At 43.1% G+C, this 16,096-nt stretch overlaps 1 protein-coding gene across 3 annotated transcripts in view; it reads left to right on the forward strand.

Moving 5' to 3' along the window:
• Window positions 1-16,096, forward strand: part of NTRK3 (neurotrophic receptor tyrosine kinase 3) — a 408,224-nt gene that overhangs the window by 287,572 nt on the left and 104,556 nt on the right. Inside the window, exon 13 of one of the 3 annotated variants that reach the window (XM_082198421.1) lies at window positions 7,946-11,364. The exons of the other annotated variants lie outside the window; for them this stretch is intronic. Coding sequence (XP_082054547.1) covers window positions 7,946-8,067 — 122 coding nt within the window. The 3' untranslated portion in view covers window positions 8,068-11,364. Of the gene's footprint in view, window positions 1-7,945; window positions 11,365-16,096 lie in introns of those variants that run through there. 3 annotated transcript variants of the gene reach the window in all.

Raw genomic sequence — 16,096 nt, forward strand, 5'->3', positions numbered from 1 at the left:
CCTCACTTGCTGGTTTCCCACAGGCATCTGGTTGGCCACTGTGACAACAGGATGTTGGACCAGATGGGCCATTGGCCTGATTTAACAGGCTCTTCTTGTGCTTTTATGAACAGCAGTTCCCATCAGCCTCTTCGAGAATGGCCAGTAGCTAGGGATGGTGAGAGATGTAGAACAAAGCATCTCAAGAGCTCCCCATTGGCTGTTCCTGAAATAGTGGGTCTGTTGACCAGGGAAGGACAGAAATTTATCTTCAGGTATATGAGACCTATCCAGAGACTGCATTGTTTGCCAATCATATTATTAATTGATTGAATGAATGAATTAGCTGCCCTTCACTAGCAGGTCCCAAGGTAGGTTACAGCAATTTATAATTTAAAAATTCAGAATAAATCAGATTACAACCACACGTCTCAGGTGTCAAAGGCCAGGGTAAAAGGCGCACCTTCAGCATTTGCCAAAAGCTGTACACTCCATGTTATTTCCACAAATATATGCATTTCATGCATACTTTGCCCTAGTATATGCATTTTTGTACACATTATTAGCATTGCAGAATTCAGATAAGTGCACATTTTGAAGGACGTCTATGTTTTGGTCCACATACTGTTTTGGAAAATGCAAATCAGGGAAGTTTGCCTTGAAACTAAATCCCCCCCCCCCAATTCTCCATTCCCAAACTAATCTTCATGGATCAACTGGAAGGGGACTATGAGAGTGTGGAGTTTGTGAGAGTGTGGAGTACCCACACCCACCACTGACATGTGGACCCCAGGGGCTTGATGAAAAGTGATTGTTAATGCCCTCCCCTTGTAAAAATTCCCATAATGTCTGAACATAGCTGTTCTTTGGCTGTCTTCCTCTGTATTATTTGATATCCATTCCATCCTGGCTTTTGTAAACGTCTTGGCTAGACATGAAATTCTCTTGTATTCTCCCTGGACATTTATGCTGGGTGGCCCATATGTGTGGGTAAAGGAGTTCTCCCCTTCCGTGACCTCCTGCACACCCCTGGCTTGGGTCTAGTGAAAAGCGTGATGGATTGGCCTGACATCCTTGGCAAAGTTTCTTGGCCCTGTGATGGGAGGTCTCGGCACACTGTGGGAAGATATACTCCTTTTGCTCCCGCAGAAGAACATGTCAGGGTCGCAATGACCGACAGGAAGCTGCCAACTTAGCACTGCTGCAGTTCAGCTTATTTTGGGTCTTGATTAAGCCTCCCTCCTGGAAATGATTCTTCATCTCCCCACCTCCCCTCTTGCTCTAGTAAATGCTCCCCCTCCCTCACTTTTGTTCTGGGTCTTTACACAGGGCAGTGGTTGGGGGAGTGATGGAGATATTTAGGATCTATGTCCTTTCCAATCTATCAGACCGCAGCATTTAGCACTTTGGAATCATTCCATTCCATTAAAGTGTGCCAGAAAAAACAGACGTGTGATCCCAGCTAATAGAGGAATGTCTCGTATTTAACAGGGAAACAGCAGGGTTCTGATAGGCAGAGGAAAGGGCTCCTGTGGAAAGTTTAATGATTCCAACATTAAAGATCCCATGATCATAATATGGAAATCTCAGAGGGGTGGGGGCGGAATTGGATTGACTTCTTTTTTTATTTGCTTTTCATCCCTATTCATTAATGGCCACCCCATAACCAAGGTCCTCAAGCAATGAAAGTGAGTGGTAATTTCACATTTGTCAAACAGAGGCTGCATACACACTGCATTTTACTCTAGAATCAATAGAGACTGAGTACTTGTTTGTTTGTTTTTTCCTGTGTAGCCCATGCACAGTCTAGAGAAATCAGATATATTTTGCCTCTGAAAAATGCTTCTTCAGAAACAGGTTTCATTCTGAAAATAAGAAGCTCAGTGCAGGTTCATTCTGCATTATCATGCAGTGTGTCCATTTGAAAGCAGATGTGCGTGGTCCTGGCAATGGGGTGGGATGGAGTCCATACCTGTCCAATGATGTTGTTGGTGGATTCTTATCACTTACCACTTAACCACTTACTTGTTCATTCAGCTGGGGCTTGTGCAGGGTGGAAAAGGTGTGGGTGACGTAAACAAGGGGAGGGTTTTGAAACATGTGTCGAGTAACCATGCCTACCCTTTTGGATCTCAGGATCTAGAATCAATCTAGATTGAAAGCAGCATATTGAGGATAAGCACGGGCAATTCCAGATTGAGGGAAAACTACCTATTTGTGCTGCAAATGAGTTAATGTGGACACAGAGTCTCTGGGGCTCATTCACACATGACTGCGTCTCTCTGGCTGACTGCAGCATTAAATGATAGCTGCATGTTTGAAATAAGCAGTTTTTGGTCCAAGAGCTCCAAGCAGACCTTCCATGGCACTTCAGACTTGGGTTTTGGAATAACAGTCAGGCACACATTTACTGGAGATACATTTCAGTGGCCAGATTGTCATAAGAATCCTGTGACAGTAGAATGGGTAGCACCACTTCATCAGCCATTAAGTGTGTATGTGTGCTGGGTTTTTAAAAACAGGTGGAAAAGTAGTAGCATAGCAGGAAACCAGATGGACTAGGACTCTCGTGTGCTTTTCTCTCTCCCACTGTTTGTTAGTTACAGGAAGTTATTACATTGGAGAGCATACCAAAATGGCACCCACCACCTACAATCTGAAGCAGTATGGTGGCTATGCTCTACCTCCACTGTCGGAGGCTGTATGCTTCTGAATGCCAGTGGCTGGTGATCATAAATGGGGAGACAGCTGCTGTTCTCAGGTCCTGCTTTCAGGCTTCCCATTGGCATCTGGTTGCTCACTGTGAGAATAGGATGCTGGACTAGATGGGTCATTGGTCTGATCCAGCAGGGACTTATTATATTCTCACAGTCTAATTAACCACACCAAAATTCTACCACCCAGATGAACAGCAGAGTTGAGAGACCCTTGGCAAATCAATGTCCTGTGGGTCTGTCATGCTGTGCTCCAGGAATGGTGTGTGTGGGGTGTGTGTGTTTGTGACCTTGATGACAACCGCAACTGGAGGTAGCAGCTATTCCTACTTTTCTCTTCCCTGAAGTCCTTGAAGTAGACCTAACCTCTATGGCAATGAAGTGGTGCCATAACTGATAGCAGTCACAAAACATGGGAGATGCCATGTTTGGGGCACCCGTCTCCCAATGCCCTGGAAGTTGAGTTGGTGGCAGTGATTCACACTGCTTAACACCCTCCTCAAGGGATTTTACCTGGCTGTAATGTGTCTTGGAACTCACATAATACCACTTGCTTGTCTAGATGAAGGATAGAGTTGTGGGTGTGTGTGTAGAAACTAGCCTACTATTTTGGTTTGTTGTTGTTTTTAAACTAGGGTACCAGTGGCATGTGGGCCCCAGAAAGTGGTCCAGAAGAGAATATGGCCCTGGGGGTGAAAACAGTTTCCCACCCCTTCTCTATAAAGTGAGATGAAGTGCCTCTTCCTTTGCATTTAAGGATGGAGAGATGGAAATCCAGAAAGGAAAAGTGGGAGCAGGGGCAGAGAAGGCAGGGGAAGAGGTGTTAGAACTGTTGAGAAGGTGAGCAGCTAGGGCCAAGGGGCATAGTGATCTCTCTGTGACAAGCAGCATCATTTCACCTGTCCTTCCAGTCTCCCCCCTCCAGCCACTGCTTTCCTGTTGTTTAAGATTTTTACTTCCTGATGTGTAGATCAACCTCAACCTCAACCCAACCTCAGTCCTTTGTCTCCATCAGCAGTCGTCAAAGCCTTCCATATTCATGCTTCTCCTCTGTTTCATGATTGCCGAGAATGTCGTCTCCAGCAACTGGCAAAGAGGGAAAGGAACAAACCCTCTCCTTGCCCAACATGCTCAGACATTTTCATAATTTTCATTATGGTTTGGATAGCTTTGGGCCTTCAGGTATGGTGTGGACATTTCCTTCCATTTCCCACTTTTTTTGGGGAAAATCCTTGTTTTTTAAAAACAACACAATAATACAATGACAGCTTTGTTTTCAATGAAGTTTTGCAAAATCAAGGCCCAAACTAGTTGCATTGTTGGGAGGTCCATCCCCTTTTGGGTTATGCTTTTTTTAAGGTTATATGTGGCCATGTGGGAAGAGATATCAATTCAGAACAAAAATGCAGCATTCACTAAGGTTTCCTGAACCAAATCATCCTCAGTTTGAATCCCTACCCTTCTTTGGCCCTAATCTGAGTTAGCAACCCTACAGTTTCATGTACACCTTTTTAAAAACACAGGAGATCTGGGAAAATATACCCTTACCATCTTCTCTAGCTGTGACTCTTGGTAACATTTAGATTTCTGAGTGCCAGCTAAGTAGGCAGTGGGGGACATTCACTTATACCAAACTCCAGCCTATTGGTAACATTGTTGGTCTCACATATGGTGAAAAATGATTTGAGCCAAGCAAGAGCCATCTTGGTTTCTGATCCATACGAAGCAAAACTAGGTAGCAGGATAAGAAGATTTGTGAGGAATCTGTAAGGGGAAGTGTAAGAGCATTTTCACACATGGTACTAGAATTACCTTTGAGCCTCCTGCTTTCATTGTGCACATTTGCAAATGATCTTTAGTATAGGGGGTAGGGGGAAGTTTAAGATGTGAACACATTATTATCAATTTATGAAATGTAGAGACCATGTTTCATTGCAAAGCAAAGGACAATTTCCAGGGGCTTCTGACATATGCTGAATGAAAATAAAAGATCCTTGCTGCATTGGATGAAGGGTCAAATTACACATTATCCTTATTGCATACTGTGCAGCAACATAATCTGTTTTTCTGTAATTGATTAAAGGTGCAGGGAGATTGTTACCCTGATTACAGAGTGTAATTCCCCTTCACTTGAGAACCAATAAGATTTTTTTTTTTTAACTTAGTCCCATATCCACCCTTTGAGGGAGGTGTCTTTCTGAAGTATGTCCCAACACTTGAGATTCAGAGGTATACTGCCTTTGGATATAGAAGTTTGATTTGGCTGTCATGAGAAATAACCATTGGTCAACCCTTTAGATGATTTCTCTAATTCTTTTTGAAGCCTTCTAACCCATTGGCCACTACAGTGGTACCTCGGGTTACATACGCTTCAGGTTACAGTCTCTGCTAACACAGAAATAGTGCTTCAGGTTAAGAACTTTGCTTCAGGATAAGAACAGAAATTGGGCTCTGGCGGCGTGGCAGAAGCAGGAGGCCCCATTAACTAAAGTGGTGCTTCAGGTTAAGAACAGTTTCAGGTTAAGAACGGACCTCCAGAACGAATTAAGTACTTAACCCAAGGTACCACTGTACTGTAGGCCATATTGTTATATATGATTTGTGTGAACAAGCTCCTCCTTTTGTCTGCTCTGAACCTATTGCCAATTGACAAGCAACCCCAAAGCTCTACTGTTACAAGAGAGGGAGAAAAATGTCCTCTGCCAGAACTCTTTAGGCAATATAATTTTTAAATTTGTGTTACAGGTGCAGGAATTGTAAAAGGCCACTGAAGTCTCATGTGTGAAAATGCTCAAATAATTGTTAGGAAAAATTCTGCGGGTTATGATGTTGGCAGGGTATTGTTAGCCCATTAAAAAATGATTGACCAATGTTTGGGTAGATCTCTCCCAACAGTGAAGGTGATGCAGGATCATCTCAGCCCTCAATTCATCCTCCTAAGAGGTACAACCACCCCAATGCAAAGGCCAAATTATTTGCCATCAAATATGGATCAATAGGATCATAGGAAGCTGCTTCACACTGAGTCTGACCCACAGGTCCTTCAAACTCAGTACTGTCTGCTCTGACTGGCAATGGCTCTCCGGGGTTTCAAACAGGGGTCTCTCCAAGCCCTAACTGGAGATGCCTGGAACTGATCCTGGGAACTTCTGCATTACAAGAATGCTCTACAACCCTTTCCCAATCAAGTTTGCCTGTTCATTCAGAAGTCAGCAGTGTCTGCCATAAGCATCAGAATTTTTTCTACCTGCTCCCTATCTAACTGGGTATGGGACCTTGGGCCTTCTAGATGTTGCTGAACTTCAGCTCCCATCAGTCCTGGTCATTGGCCATGCTTAATGGGAGTTGTAGATCAGCAACATCTGGAGGGCTAACAGTTCCCCTCACCTGCCTTATCCCAAGCAGACTTTGGTGCAGGGAAAGATGGGGCCACCCGACCCATTCTGGGATTACTTCCAACATTTCAAATAGGTTCAGACAGGTACATGAGCTTTATGTCAATTGAGAAAGGAATTTATAGCACGGAAGAAGGTAGTGGACCAAGTGAGACAGCCGCTGTTCTAGGGATCTAGCAGCAAGCCATGAAACATAAAATGTTGTTTGTTTTAACCTGGAGCTGCATTTTCAATTTAGATGTCCATTGTAGGTGCTGTAAAAGTTAGCTAACTTTTACAGTCATTTTATATTGCTCTCCAATTACTGAAACATTCAGAATTCAGAAACCCATAACACTCTAGCAAAATTAAGAGCCAGTTTGCCAACAAAGAGAGTAATTTGCCAGTCAACTAACTAAAGTGCGTAGGTGACCTCTAGGACATGACCTTCCCAATGTTGCTTGGTTACCTTTTCCATCATCCCTGACTATTGGCTGTGCTGCTTGGGGCTGATGGGAGTTGGAGTCCAGCAACATCTCCGTCCCAACATCTCCAGTTGACATAAACCAGAGACACCTGTAGATTGTTTAAGTGTGCACTCTATTAGAAAGTAGATGAAATTAGAGCTTATGATATGAGAAAACAAAAGTTTCATAGCATACAGGTGAAACAAATGACAGGCACATCTGTAGACTTATTTACAAGGCTAGGCTTGGTCACATAAAGTAGCTCCATTGTAAGCATGGTGGGGATATTTCCACATTATTACCAATAGTGCAATACATATTGCTTATTTACATAGCAATTGTTCCCACTCAAAGTGTGGAAAAGATTACTCAAAAAGTCACCACATATTGCTGTGTTAAATTTTATGACTGCAGGCATGTTGAGAACCTGCCAGCAGTCCACATCAAGTCTACAGAAGGGGTGAGTTAGATCGCTGTATGGACCCATCCTTAAGGATTTGGGGTCTCTCTGAGTGAATTGTCAGGTTGCCCTCTGAGAACACGATTCAGTACCCCCAACTGCCCAAATGTGATCACATAGATGGTTGCTCTTGTAGGCCACCGTGGAGCAAAGGGAAGCAAGGAAAGCTCAGGTGCATTCAGGTCATTTAATAAGAAATAAATTAAATTAACTAAGGAAGGTGGTGTTAAACAGAGATGTCCCACTGAATAAGTGTTGTGGTGCTGCTTACCCAAGGCTGGTTTCTGAGCCCAGTTGAAATGTAACCCTTACCCCAACCGCTGGGAACAGGATGGTGCATATGTATAAATAAATATGGCACCACCACTTTGCTGAAACTAAGCAGGTCTAGGATGAGTCCTTGCTCAGCTGGAAAACACCCAGGGAATCCTATACATGCCACCTTGAGTTCCATGTTGGAAGAAAGGCAGGTTTAAAGTGAAAGCGTGGCAGGAGGGTTGTATCCAATTATGTTTTGCTCAGAGTAGACTGGTTGAAATTAATAGGAATGGTGAACTTTGGTCCATTATAATGGGTCTGTCTTGAGTAAAATTTTGTTGGATGCAACCCAGAGAAATGGAATGTAAAGAAGGCAAGCCTCTTATCTCCCTCCTCTAATTCAGAATGTGCCCTGCTCAATGCAGCTTTTAATTTTAATCTGATAGGAGGGGGAAGGTAGCAGTTTACGAGACAACATGGATGTACCCCAACTGCAGCCAGGTGGCTACTTTTATTCCTTTTAGTTCTTTTGAAAACAATTACATGTATGTCACTATCTCTCTGTTCTTTTCTAGTTTGGATCTTTATTTTGTGGGATTGCTTTATTTTTTCCCCTTTTTTTCTTTTTTTCTCTCTTCTCTGTGTTTTCTTTCCTCCCCCCTTTGTCTCCCATTCCCCCTTTCCCTGCTTTAGGTTTCAGAGAAATTATGTTGAATCCAATAACCCTTCCTGGACATTCTAATCCTCTTAACCATCATGGCATTTATGTTGAGGATGTCAGTGTTTATTTCAGCAAAGGACGTCATGGCTTTTAAAAAACCACAAACAACGGTGCAAAGCAAAAACAAAGACAAAAACATATCAAATCAAAAACCTCCCTGAAAGGTTTCATTGTTCTGATGTCAAGTTTGTTGACTGTGCCCTTTGATCGCTGTGGGACACAGTGGGAGACTGCGGTCTGTATATGGATCAAAGCCGCCGCCTTGTGGGACTGGACCTCAGTCTGCACCATGCTGAAAAAGACCAAGGGGTTATATACAGTATATTATTATTTTTCTGTCACCAGATCACAGGGTTATTCTTCTCCTCTGTTGGTCACTGTGTTCTTTCCCTCTGTTGGTCACGGTGTTTCCTGCAAGGCACAACAAGAGCAAAGCAGAGCAACAAAACAAAAACAAAAAAGTTTCTTTTTTTTTAAGTAAAGAACCTTGAAGGCGTCATCCCAGCAGTTGCACTTTGCTTAAAAATAATTTTTAAAAGAACGAAACCGACCAATTGAAGTCCAGCAACTTTAGCTGTGGCCCTTCCCACCTGGAATCCTTGTGACATCACAACATTCTGTTAAAGCCGCCTGCTAGATCAGTCACTCATGGTGGTGGCCAGGTCATGGGAGATGCCCCCGTGGAAGAGAAGATGGGGAGTACAGAAGATGCTTTAACAGAGTGAAGACCCTTGGTAAGAACAAAGCCAGCCCCCCTCCATCCCACTTCTGTCCCCACCCAACCCTCCGTCCACCTAGCCCCAAGCTGTTACACAGAAACAATGGGTTTTCTTGTGACGATGGAGAAGTTCTGCTACCCTACCTGGAGGAAAAGATACCAGTGGCTTTGGGTTTTGGTTTTGTTTTTTTAAAAAAGAAAAATGTCCTAGGAGGATCTTTCTGTTTGTGTGTGCGCGTGCGTTTTGTGTGTTAGAGCCTCTCTTCAGCTATCTCAGTGTTCCATTTTTTTGTACACCAGCCTCTTCCCTGCTGCTTGTATAATGGCTTTACCTGGGGGCGGGAGGTGTAGGGCAAGGCGGTGCTCTCCTGGACTTCACACCTGGATGGATGAGGAGTGGTGATCCCAGTCAGTGATACGCCAATAGGGCAGAGAAAGAGAAGCGTGGAAGGCCATGCAAGTGTATTTCCATCCCCAATCTGCAAACCGACTGTCTCTTTTGCCTTCCTGAACACCTCCTTCCACCAGCATAACCTCCCATTTCTTTTTCACCAAGTTAGAGATGTATTATAATTCTGTCGTGCACACCAAATGGTTGGCTCAAGGCATACAAACTAAGCAAAGGGGGATCTGAGTCAAAATTTCATTGCTTATTCTCTGACATAAACACAAATATTGATTCTGGACTTGGATCAATATTAATATCTATACGTAGACACATTCCTTTCTTCTTATCATTTTAACTACATCCCCAAAACTTAGCATAATGGTGGGAGTGGAAGGGTAACCAATTCTTGAATACCACCCCAGGAGTTTATTTTTAATTTAATTTTTTAAAAAAACTCTATCTGGTAAGTATGTGTTCTACGAAATGACCAATAGTAGATAGAGTTCTCTCCCCACCCCTTCGGATTCCAGGTTGAACATGCTTTGAAGAAAATTTACCGTACTTATGCAAATCTGTTAAACACAGGCAGGCCTTCTGTTAAACAATTTGCAGGATTCTAGCAGGTGGTAGAGGGTCATGAGGTCTCTTATCAGCCCATGAGCGATGGAGACATCAATTTTCTCAAATGCTCTCCATATTATGTAGTTTCCAAAATTGCTCATTCTGGTTGGTAACTTCATAGGCGGGGGGGGGGGGGAGAGAATTTTGAAGCTTGAGGTACCAGAGCTGAGGACATTCCACTAGTGTTGCCCTTTCATGCATCTGCTGGGATGTTCACTTCAAATTTCTCCTCAGGATACTTCTCGAAAGCCATGCATCACTTTATTCTGTCTTTTGCCAGTTTGCGCAGATAACCGAGTGAACTGGAGCCCAAATATAAATCTAGCAGTTTTAATGAAATGACAGTGTAGACACACGCGTTTGCCTCCTTTTCAAGACTGGAGGAGTGGATTTGGTTGGAATTAAATAAGAAACAAAGCAACCAAAATGTTAACCAAAGCATAATTCTGAGAGGCTCTTTGTCAAAGCAGAGAATGCTGGGAAACAATGTGGGCCTAATCTCCAGTTTGGGTTACATTCACAGGACCATTTGTCTTGTTTGTTGTTGTTTCTCAACCCAGATCTGAGGCTAACTCAACGTGTCCTGGTGTCGGTATTGCAAATTTTCAGGAACACCATTACATTTCCCCTCACTGTGATCAACTTAAGGCATGTCCACACTCCCATTTGTCCCATGATTCCTAGTCACGAGTCTGAGAGGTTCTTCTTCTGTCCTACCACTTTCCTTGGGAAAACCCACCAGTGCAAATGTGAGTTTGGTTTTCTGTGAACTGACGTTTGTCTCAGCTGGGTTTTCCCAGGGAAAGTGGCAGAACAAAAGAAAAGAAAAGAAAGAACCTCTCAAACCTGTAACTAGAGATCATGAGACAAATGGAAGTGTGGCTGATTGTTGTTTCTCATACTTCTGAGATCTATTGTACACTGAATTAAAACTGGAAGCACACTTTCGTCTTTTTCCAGATAAGAAATATTTTTGTTGGAAGTGTGGAAAGGGAGCAGCTAAACACCTGCAGAGGAAACCACTCCTACTTTGTGTGGGTCACTGTTTGGGGTGGTAGGCTGAGAACAGTGACTCGCACAGGGAGCCAACAGGAAGTTATGGCTGCTGTGTGTCTGCATCAGCAGCAGTTGATTTTTTCCAATCTCACCCATAGCAGAAACTTGGCCAAATTTGAACACCCCCAGCAGAAGCTTGATTGCTCTGACCTTGCCTTCTCCCAAGGTGTGATGCAGAGAGTCAACGGATGTCCTACTCCATGGGTGGATCTGCTGAACTCACACTAGTCTTGAATGGTCGGGTTTATTTCTTTTGACACAGTTCTCACCGCGTAGTTTTGGAAGGACTGACTTGAGCAGTGGAAAAGTCTCTGGTAGTTCCTTAATGCTGAAAAGTGGGGCAGGGTGGGTAGGAGATCCAGGCCTTGGGCACTTGCAATTGGTGGCTTTACGTCGCAAGTTTTAAGGGAAAAGTTGTTCCTGATTTTAATTATTGTAAATCATTACCTCATTTCCCACCAACGAGACTCCTCCACCCCTGATCATTTCTCTTCTCTTATACCATGTCTGTCATCTTGTGCTATGAAAATGGGAACATCCCCTTTCACAGAGACTCTAGGGGTCTTTGATGTCTAGTTTCTTAATAAACACTTTATTTTCTAATTAAACTGCTGCACGGAGTCTTTCCTTTTGAAAGCAAAACAAATCAATAAAATTCCCAATGACGTGTCTTTTCTCATCATTGCTACAGAAGCCAAATGGCATGTGCTGTAGGGAGAAATGAAATTATTTGTCATGTGGCGGATGCCATTTGACCTTTGAGCTGGTCCACACAGACATGTATGCACCACTTAATAACTTGACACTTTCTGGCTAGCAGTTGAATGTGTGAACTGAGTCCACTGAAAGGCACTGCATTGTGAGGAGATACTGTTGTCAAGCAGAGTGAAATAGAGCTGTAATTAATCACCAGTGGGCTAAGATTGTGCTGGTAAAGTAATAAAGCTAATTTATGCAGATAAAACAAGCTAATTCATTAAGGTAGTTTACAAAGATTCAAATCAGTGCAGTTGTTGAGTCTTCCAGAGGGTTTCTTAGCTGGCCAGGCAAAGGGGCCCCTCTGGAGTTCTTATTGGCTCTTATAATGTCTTCCAGAATGATGAATGAATGGAAAGTTTTATTTGCCCAACCTTGGATCCTCAGCTATTGTTGTACTACAACTATCAGTAACCATTGACCATGCTAGCTAGGGATGATTGAAGTTGTAGACCAACAGCACCTGATGACTCAAGGTTGGGGACAGCTAATCTATGCCATCTCACTGAGGAGGAACGGTCACTAACCACTGAGCCAATTCTCCTGTTCATCAACCAGCCAATCACACTTAGAAGTAAAATTTCATAAAACTTTTTTTATGTTTTTTAAGTTGTGGTAGGTTCAAATTGTAGCATTGTGATAATGTGGTGAAAATGTTATGGGGGTCAATTGTACCAAGATTGTGACGATTTATGGTCCTGCACAGCTACAGTAAGTGCATCTCTGAGATGGATTCTTTTCCGTAAGATGGTTCCTTTCACATAATGGTGAAAACTTGATTCAGGCATTCTAGTAAGCAGGATGATGATGAGTAGCAATACCAAAGTTTCATGTAAATAATTGCTGATGAGTTTTCACATGTGCAAGTCATTGCAACTCTTCCATCAGCCAGCAATGAACATGTGTGTGTAAGCCGTCTTTGAACCCTTCTTCTTCCTCTTCTTTTTTCCAGAGTGGCTTAGGGATGCCAACAGTAGGGAGATTATGTGGACTAGAGATGCATGATTTTTTAAATAAATAAAAAAATCAATATCAGCTGCATTTATATGGACAACTGGTACCTTTCTTACCATAAGGAGAAATTAATGGATGTGCAGAATATTGATAGTTCCAACTTATTTTCAAAAAATAGTTATGTATTTTATTCTGAGGCAGCAGAACAACAGATGAACTGAACAAAAGAGGAGCCCTAACCCCACATAGTAGCTGTGAATTTCTTCTTAAGTGAAATCTGGTAATGATCATTGGATGTGTGAGGCCTTCCTTGAGAAAGATCCATTGCTTGTACCAAAATCATTGTTTGGCTTCCTTCAAAACCCCTCTAACAATTTTGACTGTAGGGGAACAATCACATTAACTTCATGTGTTGCTTTGGACAACTATTTGGAGCCAACTCAAGCCAGTCGCATAATCACAGGTCAGCAGTTGGCTGAAGAAGCTATCTGTAGAGGTGAAAGATGGTTTCAAGAAGCAACTTTTAAGGGCAAATGAGGACATGTCCTTTTAAAGTGGCGGAGCAATTTGAAGTTTCCTTCTTTAGTTGGTTGGCCTTATCTAGCCAGAACTCTCAAGCTGTCTTCAGCTTTGTATATTTTTGTTACTTAAGGGGTCTGAGATGTTTCTGTTGATTATTTCATTTTTCCTTGTGGCCTTGCTAGAGTTTTAAAATGTCCCTAGAAGGCTCTGTCAGAATGGAGGACAGTAGCCTTCAACTGTGATGTGTAGATGGAAAGTCGCTCATAGATAAAGTTAAACTCATGTCACCCAGAGACTACCCCCTTTTGTCTCTCTGGAGTGGAGAAGGATATTGAGATGCCTCAGGGATGATATGAAAGGCCCCTCTTGTCTGTGTGTCATACCAAGCTGGAAAGAACTTTTTCAGTGGCTACGTGAGCCATCAGATACAAAAACTACTTTTTACTGCTGCCAATCTACCACTGTCTCTGAGGGTTCATGAGAACTTCAGGGAAAATCCAAGATGGGGAATTGTTTGAACTGACATCAGAAGATGTTGCAACAGCAGTTTCACCACAGCTATCATGGAAGCAGGAGAAATATAGGAAGTTTTGATGGTCTCACACTAGTCCCTAATGAGTAAAAATAAAGACATTACTTTTGATGGTCTTTTTTGATATCCAAAGCTGGCTTTCAGACATTATACAGATACATCCCACTGGCACCTGGAAAAGGTTTTCTTCACCCTTTTCTCCCTTCTATTCACATCTACTTAGGGTATCTTTTGTGACTGATGAGTAGATGCAGTGAACAGTAGAGTAGCTATGGATTTCTGTGTCTGGGGAAGGCTCCAAGGGAAGCCCCACCACCACATCTATAAGGAAATTTGGCACTGGGGTAAGTTGGGAATGGCTAAGGAAAGGACCTTAAAGATTACTGCTGCTGAAATTCCATGTTCCCACTGCTCAAATAGACTGCTCCTACTTGGAAACTTAGGTCTGTCTCTGTTTTCAGAGGCTTGAGTATGCTACACTCTACTACACTCTAGAGGTGTTCACACATTACTTTCATCAAGTGTACAATCACTGGACCTGTGTCCACACTAATTGAGCTCTACATGCAGTTATTCACATGAAATGCTCAGCAGATGTAGAGTCTGTATAGACAACCTTTGAGCTGTGCAAGTAAACAAGTGTACACTCCTTCACACAAACACTTTTACATATGTAGAGACAGCTTGTGCCTGTGCTTTCTACTATGCTTCAACATCTGAAGCAGTCTTATACCAGGCTGTCCATCTACTGTATCTCAGTATTGCCTGTTCTAACTGACAGTGAGTCTTCAGGTTCATAGCCAAGGATTTCAGGGGTGTGGAGTCTTTTTGGCTCCAGGGGGCCAAATCTGCATCTGGCCTCACCTCATGAGGCATCTTTGACAGGTGAGTGGGACAACCTGATTATCCTTCACAAGACATCCCTATGACATCACATGATTGAGAAGAGGGTTGTCTCACCCACCCCTCAAAATCCATCATGCAAGTTTCCCAAGTGCCTGACTGCCAGCTTGTGAACTGTAATACAAGGGTTGTTGTCAACCATATGTGTATGGGTGGCAAACCATTTATTTCTCCCCTCGCCTCCCCTCAGATGATGAGGAGGGGAGAAAGAAGCCTGCATTTTGCAGGCATCAACTGCAAGTCCCTTAACTGCCTATCAGCTGATGTCACTCAGGTCAAATTGAACTCCTTGGTTGAACAAGACTGGCCTGCAGGTTGGAGACTCCTCCACCCCTGGGCTACCAGATCCTTTAAACTGCAGACTGAATGCAGGATTTTCTGCATGCTTTGGCCTCTCCTCACTCCAGTGAGTCACCAATGAAAAGCTGGAATGCAGCCACTCTGTCTGGTCTGCTTAACTTATTGAGCCTCTGAACAAGCTAGCGCATGACTTATCATCCACTGCAAAAATAAAAATGCTGAAAAATGCTCTTTTCCAAAGAAAACACTGCAGAAGTTAACAGTCAATATGTATTGCATTATCTTTGATCCTTGTTTTGTTCTCTGCCAACCTCTCCCACCTCTTCCCAGCTGAGGTTGTAGCGGGGTAAGTGCTGGTTATTGCCCCACCCTTCCTACACTAGGCCTGTGTAGCACACGTTGATTTACGATTTTACGTCAACATGGGATTGGAAGTATCAATGGGTGATGGTGTAGCAGTGAGGAGGGTGGGGGGAGACATACAGGCAGCAAAAGCAACTCTGTTACCTTAATGGCCTTTCCCCATTTGCAAGGCTCATTCACCACCCTAATACCCTACTGCTTCTTCAGTGCATGTTTAGGACTTCTTCCTACTTTACTCTGTGATTTTAACCAATCAGGGAACACATAGTGAACCTGATGATGGCATGGAGCCACATGGCCAATTGTGTTTGTCTCATGGGACAATGTCATTGACAGCAAATGAAACCATCTCAGAGCAGGAAACACCTCTTTGTTCTCCAGATCATTGAGCTGATGCTTTCTGTCTTGCTGTTTCTGCAGGCTACAATGGTGATGGGAACTGTCGGTATGTTTTGGTGCAAGTCTCTCAAGCCAATCTAGTTCTAATGGGAGATAATTATGCATGACTGGTTCGGGAAGAATGTGTATGGGTAGGCACATCTGAAGTGTTCCTGAATATGCATCCCACTGACAGTAATGAAGTGTGGATGTCTGGCATCAAAATGAACATCCCTGTATGCACTATAAACCGACTTGCATGGCAGGATCAGGGCAAGGGGAACTGTTTATTCTGATGCCTTGGCAACAGTGGCACATCCCCTCTTTTCCCAAACTCCTCCTTCTCCTCCCTGCACCCTGCTAACAGTTTAACACCCTTCTGTAGAATGGTGTCAACGTTGCAAAGAAATGTGATGCATGTTTTGTGGGAAGCAGGTGAAAAATGCTTACAGTCCCCCCCACCTCCCCTTCTTGCGCACAGATCTAATTATATCGTTGCTATAATTATTATAAGACATCAGAAAGAAAGAGAATATCCCCAACTAATACTCTTCAATTTATATATTGTTTGTTTTCCAGTGTATATGGATAGTTTATATTGAAGTTGTTTTTCACAAATTCTCCAAAGGCAC

Source organism: Podarcis vaucheri, assembly GCF_965113315.1.
Source record: "Podarcis vaucheri genome assembly, chromosome: 14".
Classification (NCBI taxonomy): domain Eukaryota; kingdom Metazoa; phylum Chordata; class Lepidosauria; order Squamata; family Lacertidae; genus Podarcis; species Podarcis vaucheri.